This window comes from Pristis pectinata, chromosome 22 (genome assembly GCF_009764475.1).
Source record: "Pristis pectinata isolate sPriPec2 chromosome 22, sPriPec2.1.pri, whole genome shotgun sequence".
Lineage (NCBI taxonomy): Eukaryota > Metazoa > Chordata > Chondrichthyes > Rhinopristiformes > Pristidae > Pristis > Pristis pectinata.
Window position 1 is genome coordinate 1,369,943 of NC_067426.1, and position 23,375 is coordinate 1,393,317.

The window sequence follows — 23,375 nt, forward strand, 5'->3', positions numbered from 1 at the left end:
TTTATTAATTCTGGGTGAAGATTAATGTTTTATGAATTCACCAAATCACAATGCTTGTGGCATAAGAGGAAGCCATTCTGCTCATGTCTTATTCACTTTATGTGAGAACAAACCAGTCTGTTCCAATCCCTTGCCCACTCATCACAATACTGCAAATTCTTTCCTTTCTGAAACTTATACAGCTCCTCTGCAAATACTACAATTGAATCCGACCCCACCATTACTTGGCATTGGACTTCAGACACTGTGTTACAAACAACTTGCTCACGTCAACCTTTGTTCTTTTGACAATTACCTTCATCCTATCCCTCCTGGTACCTGACCCGTTCACCACTGAGAACAGTCTCCATCTACTCTGTCCATACCCTTCTTAATTTTAGATTCCTTGCATTTTCTTCTGCTTCTCCAGTCTATCCACATACCTAAAATCCTTCATCCCTGGAATCATTCTGGAAATTTCTTCAGCACCCTCTGCAAGTTTTCCACAAGTTAGGAGCAGAGTGGCCTCTCAGCCCCTCACTCCAACTCCACCATTTAATAAGACCATGGCTGACTTGAATGTAAGCTCAGCTCCCCATTCCCATCTCCAGGCAGTGGGCTAACCTCTTTGCTTATCAACAGGATGTTTACCTCAGCCTTGAACATATTCAAAGACTCCACTCCATTTGAGGAAGAGTTTCAAAGACTCAACACTCAAGAGTAAACATTTTATTTCATTTATCTTATATGGGAAAGCCCTTATATTTAAACAGAGGCTCCCAGTTCTAGATTATCAAGAAATGTTCTCACCTCACTCCAAGAACCCACAAATGATACAATCATCAGACCACACTCTTCTAAGCTCCATTGGATCCAAGCCCAGTCTATCCCATCTTTCCTCATAAGACAACCTGCCCATGCCAGGCATTAGTCAAGTAAAATTTCTCCAAACTGCTTCCAATGCATTAACATCCTTAAGGAGACCAGTACTGTACATTGTACTCCAGATTCAGTCCCACCAATGGCTTACATATTTGAATTGCAACTTTCCCACTTTTATATTCAATTCTCCATAAATAATAACTTCTAACGTTTTCCCTATGACTGATTTTAAGCTAACAGACCTATAGTTTCTTGCTTTAATTCCCTCATTTTTATTTGAATAAATAAGTTAAATTTGCTATTTTCCAATCTAACTTCCTTCCTGAAGAACGGTGCCCAAAACTGCACACATTATTCTGGTCGTGGCTGAACCAGCATTCCACAAATACTCATCATGACTTCTTTGCTTTTGTACTTTATCAATTTAAAAGGAATATGATCCAATGTTTTCTGAACTTCCTCAATTGCCCTACCACTTGCAGTGCACATCTATCCCCAAACCTTCTACAAGTGTGCCCTCTATACTGTCTTTCCTCACTTTCTACCACATTTCTCAGCATTAATCTCAGTCAAACACGAGGGAACTACACTCTAAAATATTTAGCAACTAAGTTACTGGGATGAAGATAAATCAAAGTACTGCCATATCTACCATAAAGGATTGATTTTTAAAAAACTTCCCATTTCGGAGATTGCTAACAAATGTAAAAAGTCTGCAGAAACTACAGCTGTTGCAGCTGACCCCAAGGCCTGAAATGAGAGCCTGAGGCAAGTTTCTTTTACAAGGTGCTGCATTGGAGAGAGGGTGCAAGAGATTGTATACCAAAGCATATTTTGTAAGGTGGTGCACAAACAGAAGCCCACCCTCACATCACTATAAAGAACTGTACATGGGAAATTATAAATACCTGTTACTTCCTCAAAACCTCATTCCACACTGACAATAGTGGAGCCCATAATTTAAACATCCTCAGTAGTCAGTGATCTAGTCACAAGCCTTCTGCTTGAAGGGCAAGGAACATAGGGGAAGCAAGCCTAACTTTATCAGCCCTGAAGCAGCAATGGTATACTTCCAGTTGCTGCAGTTTCCTTCACACAGCCCCTGCCCACACTCCATTAACATCCCTACAGTGGAACAGAAACAAAGGAAGCATCCTGGGAATTTGATTGGAGGCTCTGAAGAGGGAGGGCGAGCTGACCCAAAGCTGCAATTCATTTCAGCGTTGGTAACACCTCATTAGCATATCCTCCAACTCACTGACGTTTGTGTCACCGATGGTTAGAAGCAGAAACAGGCCTGGTGGCCCATCACATTCTTTATACTATCATTACCAATCCCATTTGCCCGTAAGGTCTGTAATCTTCCATGCCTTGCCTATAAGTGCCTGTCCAGATGCCTTTTAAATGCTGCGTCAGTATCCAATTCCACCACCTCCGGTCAGATATCAGCTACTCTGTATGAAAACCTTGCCCCTCAGATCTGTCCCTCTCACCTTAAACCAATTCCCTCTTGTTTTAGACAGCCCAACCATGGGGAAAATATTCTTATTATTTCTCCCATCTATTCTTATTACTTACTCTATCATAAGTACACAGATCGGAGAGGTTTAGAGGGCTATGGGAGTAGCTCGCTAGATATCACAGTCAGCATGGATGAGTTGGGCCGAAGGGCCTGTTTCCATGCTAAGACTCTATGCCCTTTATAATTTTATATCCTCTATCAGGTCACCCCTCAGCCTTCTTTGCTTTAGGGAAAACAAACACAGGGAATCCAATCACTCCCCGTAACCAAAGCCCCTCCAATCCACAGAACATCCTAGTGAATCTCCTCTGCAATCTCTCCAGTGTAATCACATCCTTAACATCCGTTAATTGGTCAGCACATCAATATATTTATCAGTTCCCATACTGAGCTAGTCACATTCACTGTGGTCAGTCGATCCTTTGAACAATAATAATCAGTGGAAGCTAATATGGAATTTTAGGGCTATGGACATCCATTACACAACTTGCCCCAGTCAAAGTGGCTTACCGTTTGGAATCTCGGAATCTAAAGCTACAGAGGTCTCATATGTCCAGCATCGAGCTACATTGCGAATTGTATATCCTCCACCTCCCAGCATCAATAAAGGCAAATTAAAGGTCTTGACAAACTCAACACACTTGGCGTGTCCTGTTTAAGAAAGACGTAATTAGCATTTTCTACAAAACCTCATCCTTAAGCTCTCATTGCATGCAAGAAAATCCCAATTGTTCTATACAAACTGTTTGTCATTTGGTAATGATAGCACATGTATGAAAGTTACAAGTTTTTGGAGAATTATTTAAATGTTGGAGATGTACATTAGGGATAAACTTCCAGCGTGAATTTCCAAAAGCACTGAATAGTTTGTTTACATGAAGCTTGCCTTTTCAGGCTGTTCAATCCTTTATTCCTCTGGTGATACGGATTATGAAGGCCGCAGCAATTTTAATTTCAATGGCATTGATATTTCAGATTTGGTTAAATATTGCCCTGAAGCCATCTGATCCCAGGAAAGTGACTATTAGACGCACACACAGCTGAGTCAATCCAGCCCCAGATAAGCACATTCACATTGAGAATGCAAGTTTAAGATCAGCTGCAATTATCGCAACTTTTACTGCAGAAACCATTCTGGGAATGCAAAGCAGCAAAACACAGTAGATCATTCAAATACACCCCAATATAACCTGCTGCCTTCAGAGGGTAATGCTGCAGAAACAAACTATTGTACAAGAGGACCATGGCAATATTATGCAAATACATCCAGTGTGTCACACAGTTTAAGAATGATGATTTAAACAAGACATTAGAGAGCTAACAACATACAGAGATAACAGTCACCTCAAGTATATGGGGAGGAAGGGTGCAAAATAAATTTACGTAACTCTGATAACCATGTTCCTGTATGCCCAGCAAGTGAAATTAAAACAGAAGAACATCAGTCAAGTATCACTGTGGCTCATGCATTCAAATGGACCTGTCCATGTACATTAAACATTGATTACTGTACCTTTAATAGTGAGGTTAAAGCAACCCAGCCTGTCTCCAGACAAAGAATCAGCACCACACTGCAAGGCGATGGCACTGGGCTGGTACATTTCCATCACCTTGCATATAATCTAGTGACAAAGAGAAAACCCTTTACAACGTTGAAATTCCATATGCACAAAGAAATGTTCCACAAAAAAAAACAGCAGAAAATCAGAAGATATTCAAAATGTCATTCCCGTACCCTATACAAAGATCAAACCGTGCCCACAAAAATCCTTCTGGAATACATATGACAACTTTGTTAAAATATGTTGGCTTTGGAAAACTGCACTTGGAATTTCTTGGTTATCAAAGAAAATACTCACAGGTTTGAATATGGCTTCATAGGATTCATCATCAATTCCATCTCTCAACGGGAAATTTACAGCATAGTACTTGCCTTTGCCCGCACCAATATCCTGTGCAGCAATAAAATCTCAAATCAGCTTCATGCCAACACAGAATACAATAGGGGACATTTTCTCTAGACGTGCTATGAGCAAATGTGTAAAGCAATATTTAAAATGGTACTCTTAGTGGACTAACTGATGTGTAACATATTTATTACTTAATCAAAGCTCCTATGAGATCAGAATTCTATGGCTTTCTACACAGACACATTTTTAATGGTGTATTGATCTGTTAGCTTCAGCCCTATTCTTTACCATTCATCTTCTCCGGTTTTTATCCCCCACACTTAAATGCACGTTAAATTGCATTTTTCAAGTGCTTGTCTAATCAATTAACTAGCTTGAAACTTCCTAAAAGCTTTTGCATTCCCTTTGCTGCATGTCAACCTCATTACTTCTGGCAATCTACACACAGCCCACATACTCATACTGATCCATTTCAACAGGCACCCAGCCACTCTTGACTGTATCATTCCTTTAAAGATCCTTATTAAATTCTTATCATGGATTCTAACAATTTGCCGACAATTGATATTAGACCACCTGATCTTTAGTTATTATATAAAGCAGCAGAAGAAATACCATTTTATAAAAGCAAAATATTGCAGATAAAACAAACAGAACAGTACAGCACAGTAACAGGCCCTTTGGCCCACTATGTGGGACCATGATGCCAAATCAAACTAATCCCATCTGCCTGCATACGGTCTGTAACTCCCAGACACTAGAAACAGAAATAAAAAAAAATGCTGGAAATACGTCAAGCAGCATCTGTGGAGACAGACACAGTTAATGATGCAAAATGTTATCGCCTGAAACACCATGCTCTCTTTCTCCGCAAATGCTGCCTGACCTACAGAGTATTAAGCATGTTGCTTTTACTTCACCTTCTTCCAACAGGTCTTAAAGGCACCATTGTCAGATTCATCTCAAACTTGCAATTTATTCCCCAAGAATCTCTTTATCCAGCACAAATGATCCACACCCTCCCCCATCAAATTTACACTCTGACCCACTCCAACTTGCAAAGACTAAGCACATCTTTACCCTGTAAATTACAATCCCTCCCATCTTCATATCCCCCTACACCCATCTGTCGTTTCAGTTGGCAATGAGTTGATAGTAGCATTTATTTTAGGATTAGCAATACTGATATCTACTACCACCACTTGTGGTGGGTCACCTTGTCATCAAATCTCTGCAGTCCTTTATGCAATGGTATTCCATAAAGAAAATTACAAAAACGAAGGAGTGACAGTGCACATCCAAGAGAGAACAGCATGAGTGTTAGAAACAATTTCCCATAACAGTTCTAGTTTTCGTTTATGAAAGAGCCGGAAGTTGCTATTATAACTAGCCAGCTGTTCCAGCAGATCACCTGGACCTCACATACCGAGTCTCATTATTTCTTTTCATATTACCTAGTTATCCTTCTATTTCATTTCTGCCCTAACCTCCCTTTCATTCCTCTGCTACGCTTTCAGGATTCCCTATGATTTCCAGCCTACCTCTGATTTTTGAGAGTGCTTTCACTTTGTCCTTGCCCTGTGACGATGATGAAAAGGTAGTTTTGATTCACCTCAAAACCTTCCATTTTTTAAATCTATAAAGATAGGCTTCCCTGCCCTGATGGAAATTGCTGTAATACCTTTGATTTCCTCAAAGCCTGGGGTAAAAATACACACTATGAAATATACTTCTTACCCTGAGATCTCCTGTACCAGGGAAATATTCACCATATTTATGGAATGAAACAGTCATCACTCTATCTGTTGTATAAAAAGCTTCTTCAACACCATCACCATGATGAATGTCAATATCGATGTAAAGCACCCTCTGATGATACCTTAAAAGGCAGAAAAAAAATTAAATTGAAGTGATTTGAAGAGTTTGCTCCTTTGTTCTGTGGAATTTGTTGCTATGGGCAGCTGTGGAGGCAAAGTCATTGGGTGTATTGAAGGCAGAGATTGATAGATATCTGAGTAGCCAGGGCATCAAAGGTTATGGTGAGAAGGCGGGGGAGTGGGGTTAAATGGGAGAATGGATCAGCTCATGATAGAATGGTGGAGCAGACTCAATGGGCCGAATGGCCAACTTCTGCTCCTTTGTCTTACGGTCTTAAAAATTAGGCTCGTGTCATGAAGGCTCACTTGGGTAAAACCACTGCACTGCACACACAACGCACAGGGGCCAATTCCCATTTTGTGCCAACCTAACTAACTCTGGGCACAGGCCATCATTCCTGATCACAACCAAATGTGGGGGCAGGTGCAACAAGGGGACAAGTGGCAAGGAAAGGGTTCCAAAGAAGCCCCTTTGGAGTTAACACAATACGTGATGTAACAGGGTTCCAATTATATGATGTACTTACTTCAGTAATTCAAGAATGGCCAGGACAATATCATTCACATAACAGAAGCCCGATGCCTCCGATTTCTTTGCATGGTGAAGTCCACCAGCCCAGTTGACAGCAATGTCAGTTTGTTGCTTGTTCAACTTAACAGCTCCAGCTGCAGAAATTCACAACATGCATTCATTCCACTGTAGAATTAATACACTGGAATATACATCTCACAAAAGAGAATTTATTATAACAGTAGTCTGTTTACATAATATGAAATATATGGAAAAAAGGCATTAGGAATTACAATAGGTCAAAATGCTTTATTCATAAAAACTCCTTGGGTCAGGGCATTTACATTTATGGCATATACGTACACAAGTTTAAACCAGTAGAGCAATGCCAAGGTTTAAGCAATAGTTAACGTTAAATTAACCAGAGTCCTCATGGTTTTTAGAATAGATTCTCCAATTAGCCTCAGTGGAAGTGAAAATTGCATTGATCCTGAGTTCCTACTCCTAATTGTTGGCGTGTTGCTGGAAGGGGTCGAAACAGAAAGGAGTTTTGATTTACAGGACACTGTTAATACATTTAGTACATGTGGAAAAGGAAAGGTAAAGGAAACCAGGAAAAGGCATTAGCTCCCTCACTCTGTCCAAAAGCTACTTTTTTTTAAAAAGAAGTTTTTTTTAAATTTTGTAACAATAACACTAGATGATAATCAAACATGAATGCGGAAGTACTTCTGCAATAATAAACACGAATGCATTGAAGCTCATTGCTAATGGAAAAGTTGGAAAGAAGGGGTGTACAAGATCTTGGTTGCAATTTTCTGAACATCATGTAATAATAAAGATAAAAGGGACAGAAAAAGATTTACAAGGATAATAGAATCGAGATGGTTGGGGAATAGGCCGGAAAAAGTGAACTAAGGGGTTACCCATTGGAGAATGCGAGTATTTTGTATGGTTTTAAATGCTTGGTCAAGGAAGTGATGTTTCCACCAGTAGAAGAGTCATAACTTGGGGTCCATAAATACAAGGCAGTCAGAGGAAACAAGAAGTGGATATGGTGAAAGCACGAGATGAGGAATGAAATGAGATCTTCCACGTGCTCAGCTGTAAGGTCTTTTGCTGTGCTACAAGTTTATACAGTGTCACTTACCGACTGAACCTCCAGTCGACAGCTGGCAGAACTCAAACAGCCCGTCAAATACAGGGCAGTCCTCACCCACGTTGACTAACAGAAAAAACAAGTTTTAAAATACAGTTTCACAACAGGCAATTGTGCAGATTTACAGTAATGCCAAGCGACAAACATGACTGGACAAAATATCTGAAGACATTTCCATTGTATTGCCACCATTCCATTATTACAACTTCTTTGTCCTGCCAAAACTGGTCAGCAGATTTCACTGTAATTAACTCGGGTCTGCAAAGCCATGGCCCCAATGAATAAAAGTACAGTTAAGTACAGCACCAAGCCTGTCAAACAAGACAACTGATTTGATTACAGATATGGGGGAAAAAATGCAAGAATCCCTCATCTCCACTGCCAGCTAAATCCCACTATAAGTGTATAAATTTTCAAGTAATAGCAAGATTGTGAACTGACCATTTGATCAATTACTTTCAAGGCACAAAACCACGGTCTGGAAACAAACCCCAAGATCTAGTGCCCTCAAGAGAGAGAAAACGGATAACGTAGATGATTTTTATGCAATGAGAACATAAAGTCCTTTAGCAGTATTGGTATTTTCATTAATGGTCTTTTCAATGCCCAATGAGTAGCTTCAAAGAACACTGAGATGACCTACCCATCACCGCATACAAAATGTAACTGCACAGAAAAGTGATAGAGAAAGACCTTTACATTTAAAATGCTGTTACCATCTACAGTGTTTTCAACATTTTATGGAAGCTATTAATTTTCTTGCCATGTGAATAATGAAAATTATAATTCAATCTTAGTCACAGGGTATAAATAAAGTGATATATAAAAGTTGATCTGACTAAGGACAAGATCAGTAACTACTTCATATTAGATAGAATATGGAAAAGGCACTAGAGATGACACATATCAACAATGGCTTGAAACTACTGAACTGCCCTCCTTTGCTTTCAGCTCCCTTTATGAGACTATGAAAAATACTGCATTTTTTCACCAGTAAATATAAAGAATATTTAAATTATCAACTTCATTTACAATGTTTCCTTACACCAACTCAATATAAAATCTGAAAGCTAAACTACACAAAGAAATAGCAACATACATCTTTGCATCTGCTTGCTGTACTCAGACATGTTGTCTGGACGGATGGACCGCAGGAACTTAATGTAGTCATCACTGTGGTACTTTGTCATTTCTTCAGCTGAAGCTTTGTGGGGGCGCTTTGGAAGAATAGAAATGGAAATCTTTATAATTCAATTACAATTCAAACTTTCTGGAGTGATAGGTATGTAAAAGATAAAATGCAGGGCTTTATTGTAATATTTAAAACATGAGGAATCAGTATGTAGGATGGTGAAGGTGACAGATTTGGAGGGGCAAAAACAGGCAAAGGAATTCACAATAAATAGGAGAGTAAGAAATGCAGAGGAATAGAACTGCCTTGTCCACAGACCCCTTAAGGTATTGGGATGGGTATATATGACGGCTAAGGCGGCATAAAGGAGACCTGGGTGAGATGTGGAATGAGAAGACAATTGTTTAAAACATCAGCTCAGATAAAGTTTCATGTATGGTTCTGTTTGCAAATCACAGAAACTGTGTGTCAGTGCTAGAAATCAAAGTTGAGGAGAGGTTGACTAGTTTGGGCTTGTTTTCATTGGAACAACGAAAACCATGGGAAGATTTAACTGAGGTGTACAAAACCGAGATACCTACAGTGTATACGGAAAGGACCATTGCTTTTTGCAGAGAAGTCAATATCATGTCACATAGTTATTTCATAAAAGGATTAAAAGGGATTTGAGAAAAATATTTTTCACCCAAAGAATGGTGATCTGCAACTGAAAGTATTTGAATGATTGAATAATTATAGGGCTAGAGACCAAGAGCTGGGAATTGGAGTCAACCCCAGATATATCCCTTGTCGACCAGAAAGAACCCAATGGGTTGAATTGTCTCTGAGGTTCTGAATTTCTGTTATGTTCCAGCATCCACACAATTGCAACTTCACTCAGAAAAACATGTGGGGTTACTTCCATAAACATCAGTCCCTCCAGTATATTAGCAAAGTGACCACTTTTCATATAAACTTCTAACATAGAGAATCAACATCAAGCCCCATCTTAGTCTTCATAAGTTCCCACACAATTTCCTAAACCTCAGGGCTTTGTGGACAATATCATTTATATCCAATCCAAACCACTCGAGAATCCACAGGCTATAAAGGCTTGTGTTTGACCTTGCATCAATGTGCTTTCAAAGTCACATGTCCAAATCAGGATATACTGGTTCATGTGGTGAGGGAAAAGGTTTAACCATTGTTCCTGTGGTGCAGGATGTGGGTCTGGAAAGTCTTTCTGAAGATGCCTGCCATTCTGCAATGCACCCTGAAGACACGCTATTGAAGGAGAGGAAGGATGAACAAGCCCCCTGCTTTATGGGAGAGAGGTTCTGGGCTCTGACTGATTCTAGAAGTTTGGGCCTTTATGTAGTTTGTTCAGTTCAATCTGTAGTCATTGGCGAGCTCCCCTTGGCATAATCAATGACGTTAATGCCAATGGAGATCAAGGGGAGGTTGTTCTGCTCTCTCGTTTTTCACTGCCCATCATTGTGTAGTACAGCTGGTATCAGCCACCAGCCAGCCCCTCTGAACGTTGTGCAGATCTGACTGCATGCAGGCTCAGATCGCTTCATTACCCAGTTGCAAATGAAGCTAGTTTGCAACCAGTGAGCTTGACATACTTGTAAGAGAACCTTCTCACTGTAAACCACACAATAAACATTTAATTAGGTTGATCTGCTGTGTCATTAGTTTAAGATAAAACTAGATATATAATAATATCCTTATTACAACCACTACCACTTTTTCTATTAAACATTTTGTTCCCCAATAACTTTCAGTATTTCTCTCACACTTTATTTTTGATGTGTGATCTGTCTCCAGCCCTCCACAATTGCATTGAGTCATGGAGCTATACAGCACAGATAACAAACCCCTTGGCCCAACTCGGCCATGCCGACCAAGTTCTCTGTGCTAGTCCCATTTGCATGTGTTTGGCCCATATCCCGTTAAACCTTTCCTATCCATGTACCTGTCCAAATGTCTTTTAATTGCCATAATTGTATCCACATCCACCGCTCCCTCTGCCAGCTCATTCCCTACATGCACTCTCTTCTGTGGAAAAAGTTGCTCCTCGGGTCCCTTTTAAACCTTTTCCCTCTCACCCTTAACCTATAGCCTCTAGCTTTAGATTCCCTTACCCTGGGGAAAATACTGTGGCTATTCACCTTATCTATGCTCCTCATAATTTGTACAAGGTCACCCCCTCAGCCTCCTACAGTCCAGGGAAAAATGTCTCAGCCTCTCCAGCATCTTCTTATAACTCAAACCCTCCAGTCCCAGTAACATGCTCGTAAATTTTGCACCCTTTCCAGTTTAATGACATTCTTCCTATAGCAAGGCGACCAGGAACGTACATAGTACCCCAAATGTGATCTTCCTTTGTCCGCCCTTTTTCTTTTTGGCAAGCCATTTTGTACATGCCATTTTTCAGGAGTTAACTCAGCAAGAGTTCAAATGGAAAAAGGCCTTTGATTCAAAGTAAACTCTAGGGATCTGAGCACGAATGAGACGGACATCATGTATAGCACCGAGGAATTACAGCTTTGCCAGAGGAGCCATCCTTGAATGTGATGTTAAAACGGAGGTGATTTCTGTTCATTCAGGCAGATGCAATAAATTTTAATGACAATATTCCAAAGCAAATGATATCATTTAGTCTTCTACCAGCTGGGCATTCATCTCATTCTTTTTTGAGACTAGGATGCACAAATTAATTGCCACTTTTGCCTATGAAACACTTCCAACGCAATGTGGAAGACATTACACCGTTGTTTACTATTTGCCCTCAACTGATTTGGAATCTCAATCTAAACTGCACTGTCACATGTTATAAAGCAGAAGGGAAGGAGTACTAAACTGATAGCTCTTGAACAGAGACAGTATGTGCACAATGGGCAGAATGGTCTGTTAGATATTATCATGGTGCATGACAGACAAAAAATATTGCACATATACATTTACCTCCAGAGTGCTCTTAACTACTGCACAGTAAGTTCCAAACTATAGATCACCAGGTCAAGTAATTCTTGCTAGTTCATTGTACGTTGTTGCAGTGCATAATTTATATTTAAATCTTCATTTAATGTAAATATGATTATTTAACTGTGACATGGAGAAAACATGACACATTCCCGACTATAAAACTGGCAGTCTTCTAATTGCCAGAGTTGCCGAACAGAGGTACAATATTCTCACAGCTTAAGAACAATCAGCACTGCTCCCTCCAGCTGCTTGTCAGAACCCTGGAATCACCTGTAGAAACCTCTTTAGAGGAAAGCTGCCATAAAATTGCAAAAAGAAATTCTGAAGATTTAGTGGCTAAATTTAATGTTTCCTTTACCAACATAGTACAATGTGGTTAATCAGTAGTTTAGAAAGCACTGTTATTGTTAATTAGTCTTACTCGTTGCACTGGCCATTTCTTAAATACATGGGCCAAAAAGAAATTTGATTATTATTTAGCAAACTGACACTTACCTGATCCTCAAATAATCAATTGGACTTAAATCAATCTCCACAATAAGGCTGACAGAGTGATGTTTTGAACAAACCATGACTGGGTTTGAAGAAAAAGACATAGGACCTTCTCCAGGACGTATGTCAGACACATCAGTTTAAGGTCAGATTTTTAGTTACTTGGCATGCATACATTGCTCCAGTTTAAGCTTTTGCAGCTGTACTCTCACTGCAGCCCAACGCCTGTTAAAGACTCCATGATCCACATGAGCAACATGACTATATTCACCCCAAATTATTTGTGTAGGATTTATTACTATACCAGATAGAACACGGAAAAAAGATAAACTGCACGAAAAAATTTCCACTTAATAATACTTACATAGATTTCCATTTTTCTGTATAAGCCATAATTTAGCAGCAGGTTATGAGTCATTCGAATTCTGTGTGGTTTCATTGGGTGACCTTGTCCATAGTAGTAATTTCCAACATCACCTGCATTAAAAATATGAAAAGTATAACAAGGTCTATGGATGCAAATGGTGGACTATTGATGTCATCTGAAAATCTGAGAGGTACAATTAGAATATCTTACATCAATTGACCCAAACTTCAGAAGCAAGGTTGCAAGAGTATCTTTCTATCATGGGCAACCCAGTTATTTAGGGGTGGAGAATTGTAGGGTTGGGGGAGGGAGGAGGAAGGGTAGGAAAGCAACTGAGGTAAGGATTAAACTGTTGGAGATGCAGATAAGCATTCTAGTCACATACAATTCCAGGATGGTGACACTCTTGATGACAGAATAAGACCAAGGGTGAATAACCAAAGGTTGTCCTGTACATCAATACTAAAGGCAGGAGGGATGTGCTCCAGCACACTGATTACAAGAAAAAGACAAAAACTAGACCAAAGTGGCAGCAACTTGAGCATTCAAAAGTGAAAAAGACTGCAGATGAAGACTTAAAATAAAAACAGAAAATGCTGGAAATACCTGGCAGGTCACGCTGCATCTGTGGGAAGAGAAACAGGTTTAATGTTTTAGGTCAAAGACCCTTTGTCCAGCATTTACTACATCATAAGAGTACAGAAAATGGAAGATATTCCACACGGATAGGCAACCAAAGGAATGAAGGAGAGATGGCTTTAAACTTCTGGGGTAAAATGACCACTTCTAGGAGAGAGAGGGTTTGCACAAGTCAGGTGGGCTGCAACCTCAACAAAACATGACACAACTGAACCATAAAGCATAAAACCAAGATACAACCTAATAATTTATACATCAACTGATTCACTCCAACATCACTTCTTACCTCTTCATATAAATGACAACTCAAAATATGAAAGTACTTAGGAAAAAAAAGGGCATCCAAACCATCAACCCCATTTCCGGCATAAGCTAACTACCTATTATGCCCACTTCAATAGTCCCTATAGTTATTTTTTTCAATCCCTGAATATTTAAACACTCCAATGTTTCTAGTTATTGCCACACAGTAAACACACTGGGACATAAGCAGAATATCAAGTGGCGTGGATTAACATCTGCTACTCAAGCATCTCTTTTTTCTTAAACAGGACGTGACACTTCAGACACTTGTATCAGTAGTATCTCAGACAGAGCATCAGCAAGCTTTTCAAATAAAGGTAACACAGGCAAGAACAACTATTTTTCATTAAGACTCAGATTTGGAAACTCTTTAGCATTATTTCCTCACACTGGACCAGAGGTGCTGGGACCAAATCTGAATCTTTATCAATATTTGACAACAAGCGCAGCCTTTACCCTCTATGACACCCTTATTTTACAATCAATTAAACACTAACTACACCAAAATACTGCTCGTATTTACTAACAAATCAAATACTCTCACATTATTTTAGTAGTAGCTCTGTAAAGGTGACTCCAAACTGGCCACAAATTATTTATAGCAAAGCAACTGCAAATGCAAAAGAAAAATCAGTGATAAATTCAAGACTGACATTAAACATCTAAAACAAATATAAAACTGCCCAACTCTAACAAGTAGATGAAGGAAGAATCAGATTATGCTTAAATTTATCCCCCTGAATTCATGTCTGAGGCGAGACCTTACAATTATTTCTTTGCACTACTGAAGTTTGATTATGCACAACAGGACCCATCTTGTAATTAAGCTTATTGGCCAGAGTCTGGATAGCCAGCAGCACAGATGGCAGTGACATTTTCAGTGCTTCACCAACTAGTTGAGCCATGGAACAAAGAATGACACACAAAATATCCAATTTTGTTTTCTTAAAGAAAAATATACATTTTACTGGTCTACCTTTGAATTACAACGACTACAGATATAACCTTTTGGCGCAGGAAAATAGAACATTACAGCACAATGTCGTGCTGACATTTTATCCTGCTCTAAGATCTATCTAACCTTTTCCTCTCATATAGCCCTCCATTTCTCTGTCATTCAAGTGTCTAAGAGTCTCTTAAATGCCCCTAATGTATCCCCCACAACCTCTGCCAGTAGTGCGTCCCACAGACCCACCACTCTGTGTAAAAAAACTTGCCCCTGACGTCCCCCCACATCTTTCTCCAATCACCTTAAAATTATGCCCCCTTGTGTTAGCCATTGTTGCCCTAGGAAAAAGTCTCTGATTGTCCACTTGATCTATGCCTTTTATCATCTTGTACACCTCTATCAAGTCACCTCACATCCTCCTCCTCTCCAAAAGGAAAAGCCCCAGCTCACTTAACCTATACTCATAAGACATGCTCTCCAATCCAGGCAGCATCCTGGTAAATCTCCTCTGCACCCTCTCTAAAGCTTCCACTTCAAAATAGTTAAGTGTCATTGAGCAGACAAGCTGCACGTAATTAAAGAAAATGCAAGTGACATAAAATATGTAGCCATGTCATTGAAAAATATGCCTGTTGCCAGTTCTTCATTTAGGATATTTCCATTCAGCCAATTAATCTGCATTTTATTACTCATTCTGCTTTTATCACCAGTGCTTTGCCCAACCCTTCTCGTTTCGTACTTCTAACATTTGAAAGCTTTGAACTTTTAGATTTTCCTGGACTGGTGAGGGCTCCTTAGACTGGTTTTCTAATCCTCCAGGCCTGGGAACATTTGAAGACCCGAGATCGGTGGAATCAGAAATCATAGTTTAGACACAGAGTTTGAGCAAAATGCACAAAACCCCTACACACGTTGTTTTCTTCCTTTCCCTCCTGACGGTGTCAACACAGTGATTCATTCAAATGATGCAAATGTTGCTGACAGCGTCAGTTCTCAGTGTCAATCTTAAATTGCCTGTGAACTGAGTTCACACACAGACCAGATTGGTCAAAGATGGAAGATATGCTACCCCTTAGCACATTAAGGAATCAGATATATTTTCCAACAAAGTTGTTTTTTGCTGTTTGAGTTTTTTTAAATGTCAAAATGTATTTAATAATTTGAATTTAAATTCCACAGCAGCCAAAGGTGGGATTCAAACTCTGGTTTATGGATCAATAGATAACATCTGGCAGTATGCCTAGTAAATTAAGCACTAACATGCCCCCAAAACTGTCAATACATTTACACTGGCCAGTGAAAGGGGCAATTTTTCCAATGAATCCATTCTCTACACACAAGTCTCGGTAGAGAACTTTTGCAAAGCTGTATTACTATACAGCTGGGGAGATAGGCACACGCGTTTCAGCTGACTCCTGTTTTCCTACACAAACAGTCCTGCTCTTTCTCTCTTTCATTTGCTTCAATGCATGGCAATCAACAGTAATCCCAGCTGAATCCCAGTTTCTGTCGGCACTGTCTAGCACAGATGGATACCTTTTAACTATTGTTTAAAAAAATTCATTACAAAGTTTCTGGTAATGTTTTGCATTAATTTATGGTGTGTGCACTCATTTATTAAATACCAAAAGCACAGATACAAACTGATGACAAGAATACTTAAATGAAGTTTGGGACACAACTCAATCCTTTTCGTTCAGATTAATAGAAAACACACCATCACATCAGTTTAAAGATCTTACTAATGAGAAATAAAAGATCTTTTAGAACCTACAGATCAGCAAATGACCATAAGTGGGCAGTTTGAAGTTCTTGATCACTTCATTTCACAACTTTTGCCAAGTCCAACAAGATTTTCCTCCGTGCATTTCGAAGGGCTTGCTCCCTTCGTTGGTCCGCTCTTCCACCTACATCAACCACCTCCTGTCTTATGGCGCTTCCCCATACAAACTCAGGAGACGCAACACCTGCCCTTTCACCATCCAGGGACCCAAACAGACTTTCCAGGTGCAGCAATTCACATACTCTACTTCCAACCTAGTGTACTGCATTCAGTTGACAATGAAAGTCTCCCACTAAACAATCATCCAATCTAGATTTCGTTTGTCCAATATTGAAGAGGCCACATTGTGAATGCTGAGCTTCCAGTCACCTGCCACTTTAATTCTCCATCCCACTCTGACCCACCTGTCTTCAAGACTAAAAGATCATAGAACAATTACAACACAATTCAGGCCTTTTGTCCCACAAAGCTGTGCTGAACATGTCCCTACCCTAGAAATTACTAGGCTTACCCATAGCCCTCTATTTTACTCAGCTCCATATACCTATCTAACAGTCTCTTGAAAGACCCTATCGTATCAGCCTCCACCACCGTTTCCGGCAGCCCATTCCACGCACTCACCACTCTCTGAGTAAAAAACTTACCCCTCACATCTCCTCTATATCTATTCCCCAGCACCTTAAACCTATGTCCCCTTGTGGCCACCAATTCAGCCCTGGGGAAAAGCCATATATCCCAAACTTCATTTACTTGTACCAGAACTGACCATCCTTGCCCCAGGGCTGGCCATCTCTGCCCGTCACCCATCTGTGATTTTGACTCAGTTTTTCTTCCTTTCTCAGTTCTGATAAAGGGTTCTGGAACTGAAACACTAACTCTGTTTCTCTTTCCACAGATGCTGCCTTACCTGCTGAGTGTTTTTGGTATTTGACTGTTTTCATTTCAGTACTCCAGGATCTGCAGGATTTTTTATTTTCATGTTATTCCAATACGCCTAAACCAAAGTATCTTCCTGAAGTCACGGGAATTCTAAACAGATCACTTTTACCTCCCTACATTTGCAAGGAAATTAGAAATTTTCTTTCAGGTAAAAGGGCCTAATTAGTCAGACAGCAGATAAAAGGAACTCTTTGCCACTATCCTGCTGAAACCAGTTCACACCACCTAACACATTGTAACAGTACCTGCCCCACAACCCTGCTATTAGCAACACAAAAACGATGTCTAAATGCTATATTTACTTATTTAGTTTCATCCTATGAGAGATATTACCTTTGTTCAACCCATTTCCACACCACCCCCCCCCCCACACCTTTTATGCAACTGAAGTTAACTTGTTCTCTCCCTTTCTCAGTTCAGACAAAGGGTTCTAGACCTCAATCATTAAATGTTTCTCTTTCCACGGATGCTGCCTGACCTGCTGAGTGACTCCAGTATTTTCTATTTTTATTTCAGAATTCCAGCAATGGCAGTTTTTAAAAATATTTTCATTCCCTTTATTCCTATATGCCCGGACCAAAGTATCTTCCTGGAGCCTCGGGAATTCTAAACAGATCACATTTACCCTCCCTACATTTCCAAGGAAATGAGAAATTTACTTACCAGGTGTTAGGGCCTAATTACTCAGGCAGCAGATAAGAGGAACTCCTTGCCACTATCCTACTGAAACGGGTTCCAACCACAACAGCTGAAAGCCCTTGGATGTAATCAACCTTCTCTCCACAAGACGTCAAATGCAAGGAACATGATGCCAGTTATGGCATCACTACCCTAAAGTTTAATATTTATACCAGTCACCTACACAGAAGATGGAAATTACAGCATGGGGCCATCCATTCCCATCAAGCACTTCTTAGCTCTTGATCCATGTCTTGGATGAGAAACTGAAGAGCTGTTGGCTACACAAGATTTTTCTTATATAAAATAACAAGGGTTTGTCCTTCTGCTGCCTCATGAGCAGAGAGTTCCACACCCTCAATGCCCTCTGAATGAAAAGAGATCTAAGCTCCCCTTAAATATCCCACAATTACCTTAAATCTATGCCACCTAACTACTGACCTTGCTAAATATGGCTTTCCTATGCACCCTACTTATGTCCTCATTATTTTATACATCCTAACTAAATATGGTCCACTCCACCACGCCACAGAAAGTAGCCCAGTCTAGCCAAACTCATGTCTGAAATTCTCCAACCCTGGCAACTTCCTTAAAAATATGCTGTACCCTCTTATACTGCAATCATATCCTCCCTGTAGGCAATAGGCATGTTGTGATCTAACAAGTGTTTTATGTAGTTCTGGAATCTCCTTCCAGCTAAAATTCTGCATCCCAAGTAATAAAGAAATGTATCCTGTATACAATCTTAACCAGCTCACCCATATGGATTGTCCACATGGTCAACTAGATTCAACATTGGCTTGAGAAACCAGGGAGTGGTAGTAGATGGCTGTCTCTCTGATTGGAGGCCTGTGACTAGTGGTGTGCCACAGGGATTGGTGCTGGGTCCGTTGTTTATCATCTATATTAATGATTTAGATGATAATGCGTTAAACTGGATCAGCAAATTTGCAGATGACACCAAGATGACACGTAGTGGACAGCAAGGAAGGCTATCAAAGCTTACAAAGTGATCTGGACCAGCTGGGAAAATGGGCTGAAAAATGGCAGATGGAATTTAATGCAGACAAGTGTGAGGTGATGCATTTTGGGAGGACAAACCAGGGTCAGACTTGCACAGTGACTCTGAGGTGTGTGGTAGAACAAAGATCTTTATTAGTCACATATATGTTGAAACACACAGTGAAATGCATCTTTTTGCACAGAGTGTTCTGGGGGCAGCCTGCAAGTGTTGCCACGCTTCCGGCGCCGACCAAACATGCTCACAACTTCCTAACCCATATGTCTTTGGAGTGTGGGAGGAAACCAGAGCACCTGGAGGAAACCCACGCAGACACAGGAAGAACATACAAACTCCTTACAGACAGTGGCCAGAATTGAACCTGGGTTGCTGTAATAGTGTTACGCTAATCGCTACACTACCATGCCTGCCTGGGAATACAGATCCATAATTCCTTGAAAGAGGCATCACCAGTAGATAGGGTCATAAAGAGAGCTTTTGGCACATTGGCCTTCATAAATCTGAGTACAGGAGTTGGGATGTTGTGTTGAAGTTGTACAAGATGTTGAGAGGCCAAATTTAGAGTGTTGTGTGCAGTGCTGGTCACTTATCTACAGGAAAGATATCAATAAGCTTGAAAGAGTGCAGAGAAAATTTACACGGATGTTGCCAGGGCTTGAGGACCTGAGTTATAGGGATAGGTTGAACAGGTTAGGACTTTATTCCCTAGAGAGCAGGAGAATGAGGGGAGATCTTACAGAGGTATACAAAATTATGAGGGTATAGATAGGGTGAATGCATAGGATTTTCTCCTCAGGCTGGGTGAGACTACAACTAGTGGTCGTAGGTTTGGGGTGTAGGGGAATCTGAGGGTGAACTACTTCACTCGGAGGGTGGTGCGAGTGTGGAATGAGCTGCCAGCAGAAGTGGTGGGCGCAGGTTCAATTGTAACGTTTAAGAGAAGTTTGGATAGGTACATGGACGAGAGAGGTACGCAAGGCTATGGTCCGGGTGCAGATAGATGGGACTAGGCAGAAAACCAGGCCGGCATGGATTAGATGGGCCGAAGGGCCTGTTTCAGAGCTGTAGTACTTTGTGACTCTATGGCCTGTTACCTTCAGCAATCACATCACTATCGCTCTAGCTTTCACAGAACCCTCACGTCTATTGCCTTTACCGTTGAGACTTGTCATCTTCGCAAACATATTTCTTCACTCTTCTCTGGATGGAGTTCTATTTGTCACTCAATCAGAAACTTCCCTAAAGTCCATAGGTTTCTTCCCCATCAATCACATGGGGAATTTTTATATCATCTGCCAATTTCTTAATCCTGTCCCCACATTTAAACACAAGTGATACCACACATCACCAAAGGGTCCCAGTAATGGGTCTTGCAGCACTTCACTGGCAACAGCCTCCCACTCACAACAATACCCAGTCACAACTCTTTGATTTCTGCCCATGAGCCAAGTTTGATCCAATAACACTTCCTCTTGGTTCTTATGACCTTGTTACTTTTCGAACCAGCCTGCCATTCAGGACTTCATCACAAACTTGCAGAAGTCTATATCAACTGCATCAAATCACTTCCCTCATCAATCCTACTTATTCTCACCTCAAACATTTCATTGCTAAATGACATGTCTTTAAGAAATCATGTTCTTAATTTATCCGTGCCTTTCTAAAATGAAGATATTGTCTCTCAATTTCTATCAATAATTGCACCAATGATGAAAGGCCTATCGCTTTGTACTGTTTTTTCAAAAAGGGACAATGTTACTTGCCCTCCAGCAGTATACTTGTAACTAAAGATGGCTGAAAAGCCAGAGTCTCTGCAATTTTCAGGTCTAATGAAGGGTCTCAACCCAAAACTTCGACTGATTATTTCCTCCCATAGATGTTCCCTGACCTGCTGAGTCCCTCCAGCATTGTGTGTGTGTTTCTCCAGATTCCAGCATCTGCAGAATCTTGTGTCTCCAATTTTCACACTTGCTTCTTTTCTAAATAGCTTGAAATATACTTAGCATGGGTTTGATGATTTATCATTGTTCAAGGTAGTGAACTCAACTTTCCTTTCACCACTCACTTTCATCCTGGGTTTCACTATTCTTGCCAAAATAAACCTGCACCATTTCTCTCCTTTGTGCAAATGCAAACTATTCACATCTACACCCAGAGATGCATTCCATCTCCATGCAAGTTACTTGATAGATCCATTTCCTAAATCACCTTTACATCTTATATTTATAATTTTCATTGATTTTACTTGCTAGTATTTTTCATGCATCATTTTTCCATATTATCCTAACACCTTTTACATCTCTCATCATCCTCCTGCGCTCTTCACAGCTCTTGAATTTAAATGAATCAAGTTCAGCACAATGTACCAGCTTTAAACGTCTCCATTTGGTTCAGTCCATCTTTACTGGAAGGGAACTTTGGCAAAAAAAAAGGTCTTGAAACAGGTATTCCAAAATATTAGGTGTAGTTGAGGAACAACCGAGTCTATCCACTGCGCACCATTTGGTTTTGTGACACAGTTCTACCCTGGTGAGTGACTGGCACTGAAGAGGTGGATCAAGGGAACTTCTTCCACTATATGCTCAGAAACTACAGGAGCGGGGGGGGGGGGGGGGGGGGGGGGCGGTGTGGAGGTCGATGCCTCCTCTCAGCGCACTGGCGTGAGTAGCGGCCGAGGGAACCGGGGTTGAGGTTGAGGTTGAGGTGGGACTGGGGGAGGGGGGGTGGAGCGAGGGGGAGGGGAGGAGGACCGGGGGAAGGGGGGGTGGAGCGGTGGGGGGGAGATGGGGGGGAAGGGGGGTGGAGGGGGGAGGCGGGGGGAAGGGGGGGTGGAGGGACCAGGGTTGGGGGAGGGAGGGGGGACCGGGGTTTTGGGAGCGGGGGGGGAGGGGAACCAGGGTTGGGGGAGGGAGGGGGGACCGGGGGGGGAGGGGTCGGGGGGGGGGAACCAGGGTTGGGGGAGGGAGGGGGGACCGGGGTTTTGGGAGCGGGGGGGGAGGGGTCGGGGGGGGGGAACCAGGGTTGGGGGAGGGAGGGGGGACCGGGGTTTTGGGAGTGGGGGGGGGAGGGGTCGGGGGGGGGAACCAGGGTTGGGGGAGGGAGGGGGGACCGGGGTTTTGGGAGCGGGGGGGGGGAACCAGGGTTGGGGGAGGGAGGGGGGACCGGGGTTTTGGGAGCGGGGGGGGAGGGGACCCAGGGTTGGGGGAGGGAGGGGGGACCGTGGTTTTGGGAGCGGGGGGGGAACCAGGGTTGGGGGAGGGAGGGGGGACCGGGGTTTTGGGAGCGGGGGGGGGGAGGGGAGGGGTGGGGTGGGAGCGGGGGCACCGGGGCAGCGCCACCCCAGGCCCGGCCCCCGGCTCTCGGGCCTACGCTCCCCCCACAATCCGCGGCCACGATTTGCCCCCGCGCCCCGGCTGAAGGCGCGCCGGGTGCAGCCGCTGCGCGCTGTGAGTGCGGGAGCCCCGGCGCCGCCGCCCCGGCCTCACCGTCATAGTAGTAGCAGACCTTCTTCTTGCCGCCCGCCTGCGTGAACGCCATCTTGCCGCCGCCCGGCCTCGCTGCTCCGCGGCCGACCCCCCCCTGCCCGCAACCAAGCTCGCTCGGCCGCGTCACGCTGATTGATGGAGGCCCAGCCAATGGCAGCGCCGCTGGTTCGCGGGATCGCGCGCAAAACTCTGTGACGTCGACCAGAGGTAACAAATGGCGAGATAGAGGGGCGGAGCTGCCGCGCTAGCAAGTTTGGTTGATAAAGCACAGTAGCCTCTGAAGGGGGAGGGGTAGTTGGGGGGGGAAGTGGGGGGGCAAATGTGGGTGGTGTTGGGGAGGGGGGTGTTGGGTGTGGGGGGTGTTGGGGAGGGGGAGGGTGTGGGGGGTGTTGGGGAGGGGGAGGGTGTGGGGGGTGTTGGGGAGGGGGAGGGTGTGGGGGGTGTTGGGGAGGGTGTGGGGGGTGTTGGGGAGGGGGAGGGTGTGGGGGGTGTTGGGGAGGGGGAGGGTGTGGGGGGTGTTGGGGAGGGGGAGGGGGTGGGGGGTGTTGGGGAGGGGGAGGGGGTGGGGGGTGTTGGGGAGGGGGAGGGGGTGGGGGGTGTTGGGGAGGGGGAGGGGGTGGGGGGTGTTGGGGAGGGGGGTGTGGGGGGTGTTGGGGAGGGGGGTGTGGGGGGTGTTGGGGAGGGGGAGGGGGGTGTGGGGGGTGTTGGGGGAGGGGGGTGTGGGGGGTGTTGGGGAGGGGGGTGTGGGGGGTGTTGGGGAGGGGGAGGGGGGTGTGG

At 42.7% G+C, this 23,375-nt stretch overlaps 1 protein-coding gene across 1 annotated transcript in view; it reads right to left on the reverse strand.

Moving 5' to 3' along the window:
- Window positions 1–22,722, reverse strand: part of hdac1 (histone deacetylase 1) — a 28,398-nt gene extending 5,676 nt beyond the window's left edge. Inside the window, exons 1-9 of the mRNA XM_052036441.1 lie at window positions 22,599–22,722; window positions 12,799–12,911; window positions 8,940–9,057; window positions 7,832–7,906; window positions 6,698–6,836; window positions 6,031–6,172; window positions 4,243–4,335; window positions 3,897–4,005; window positions 2,894–3,034 (exon numbers count right to left, since the gene is read on the reverse strand). Of these exons, the coding sequence (XP_051892401.1) occupies window positions 2,894–3,034; window positions 3,897–4,005; window positions 4,243–4,335; window positions 6,031–6,172; window positions 6,698–6,836; window positions 7,832–7,906; window positions 8,940–9,057; window positions 12,799–12,911; window positions 22,599–22,650 (982 nt within the window). The 5' untranslated portion in view covers window positions 22,651–22,722. The remainder of the gene's footprint in view (window positions 1–2,893; window positions 3,035–3,896; window positions 4,006–4,242; window positions 4,336–6,030; window positions 6,173–6,697; window positions 6,837–7,831; window positions 7,907–8,939; window positions 9,058–12,798; window positions 12,912–22,598) is intronic.
- Between the last annotated feature and the right edge of the window lie 653 nt (window positions 22,723–23,375).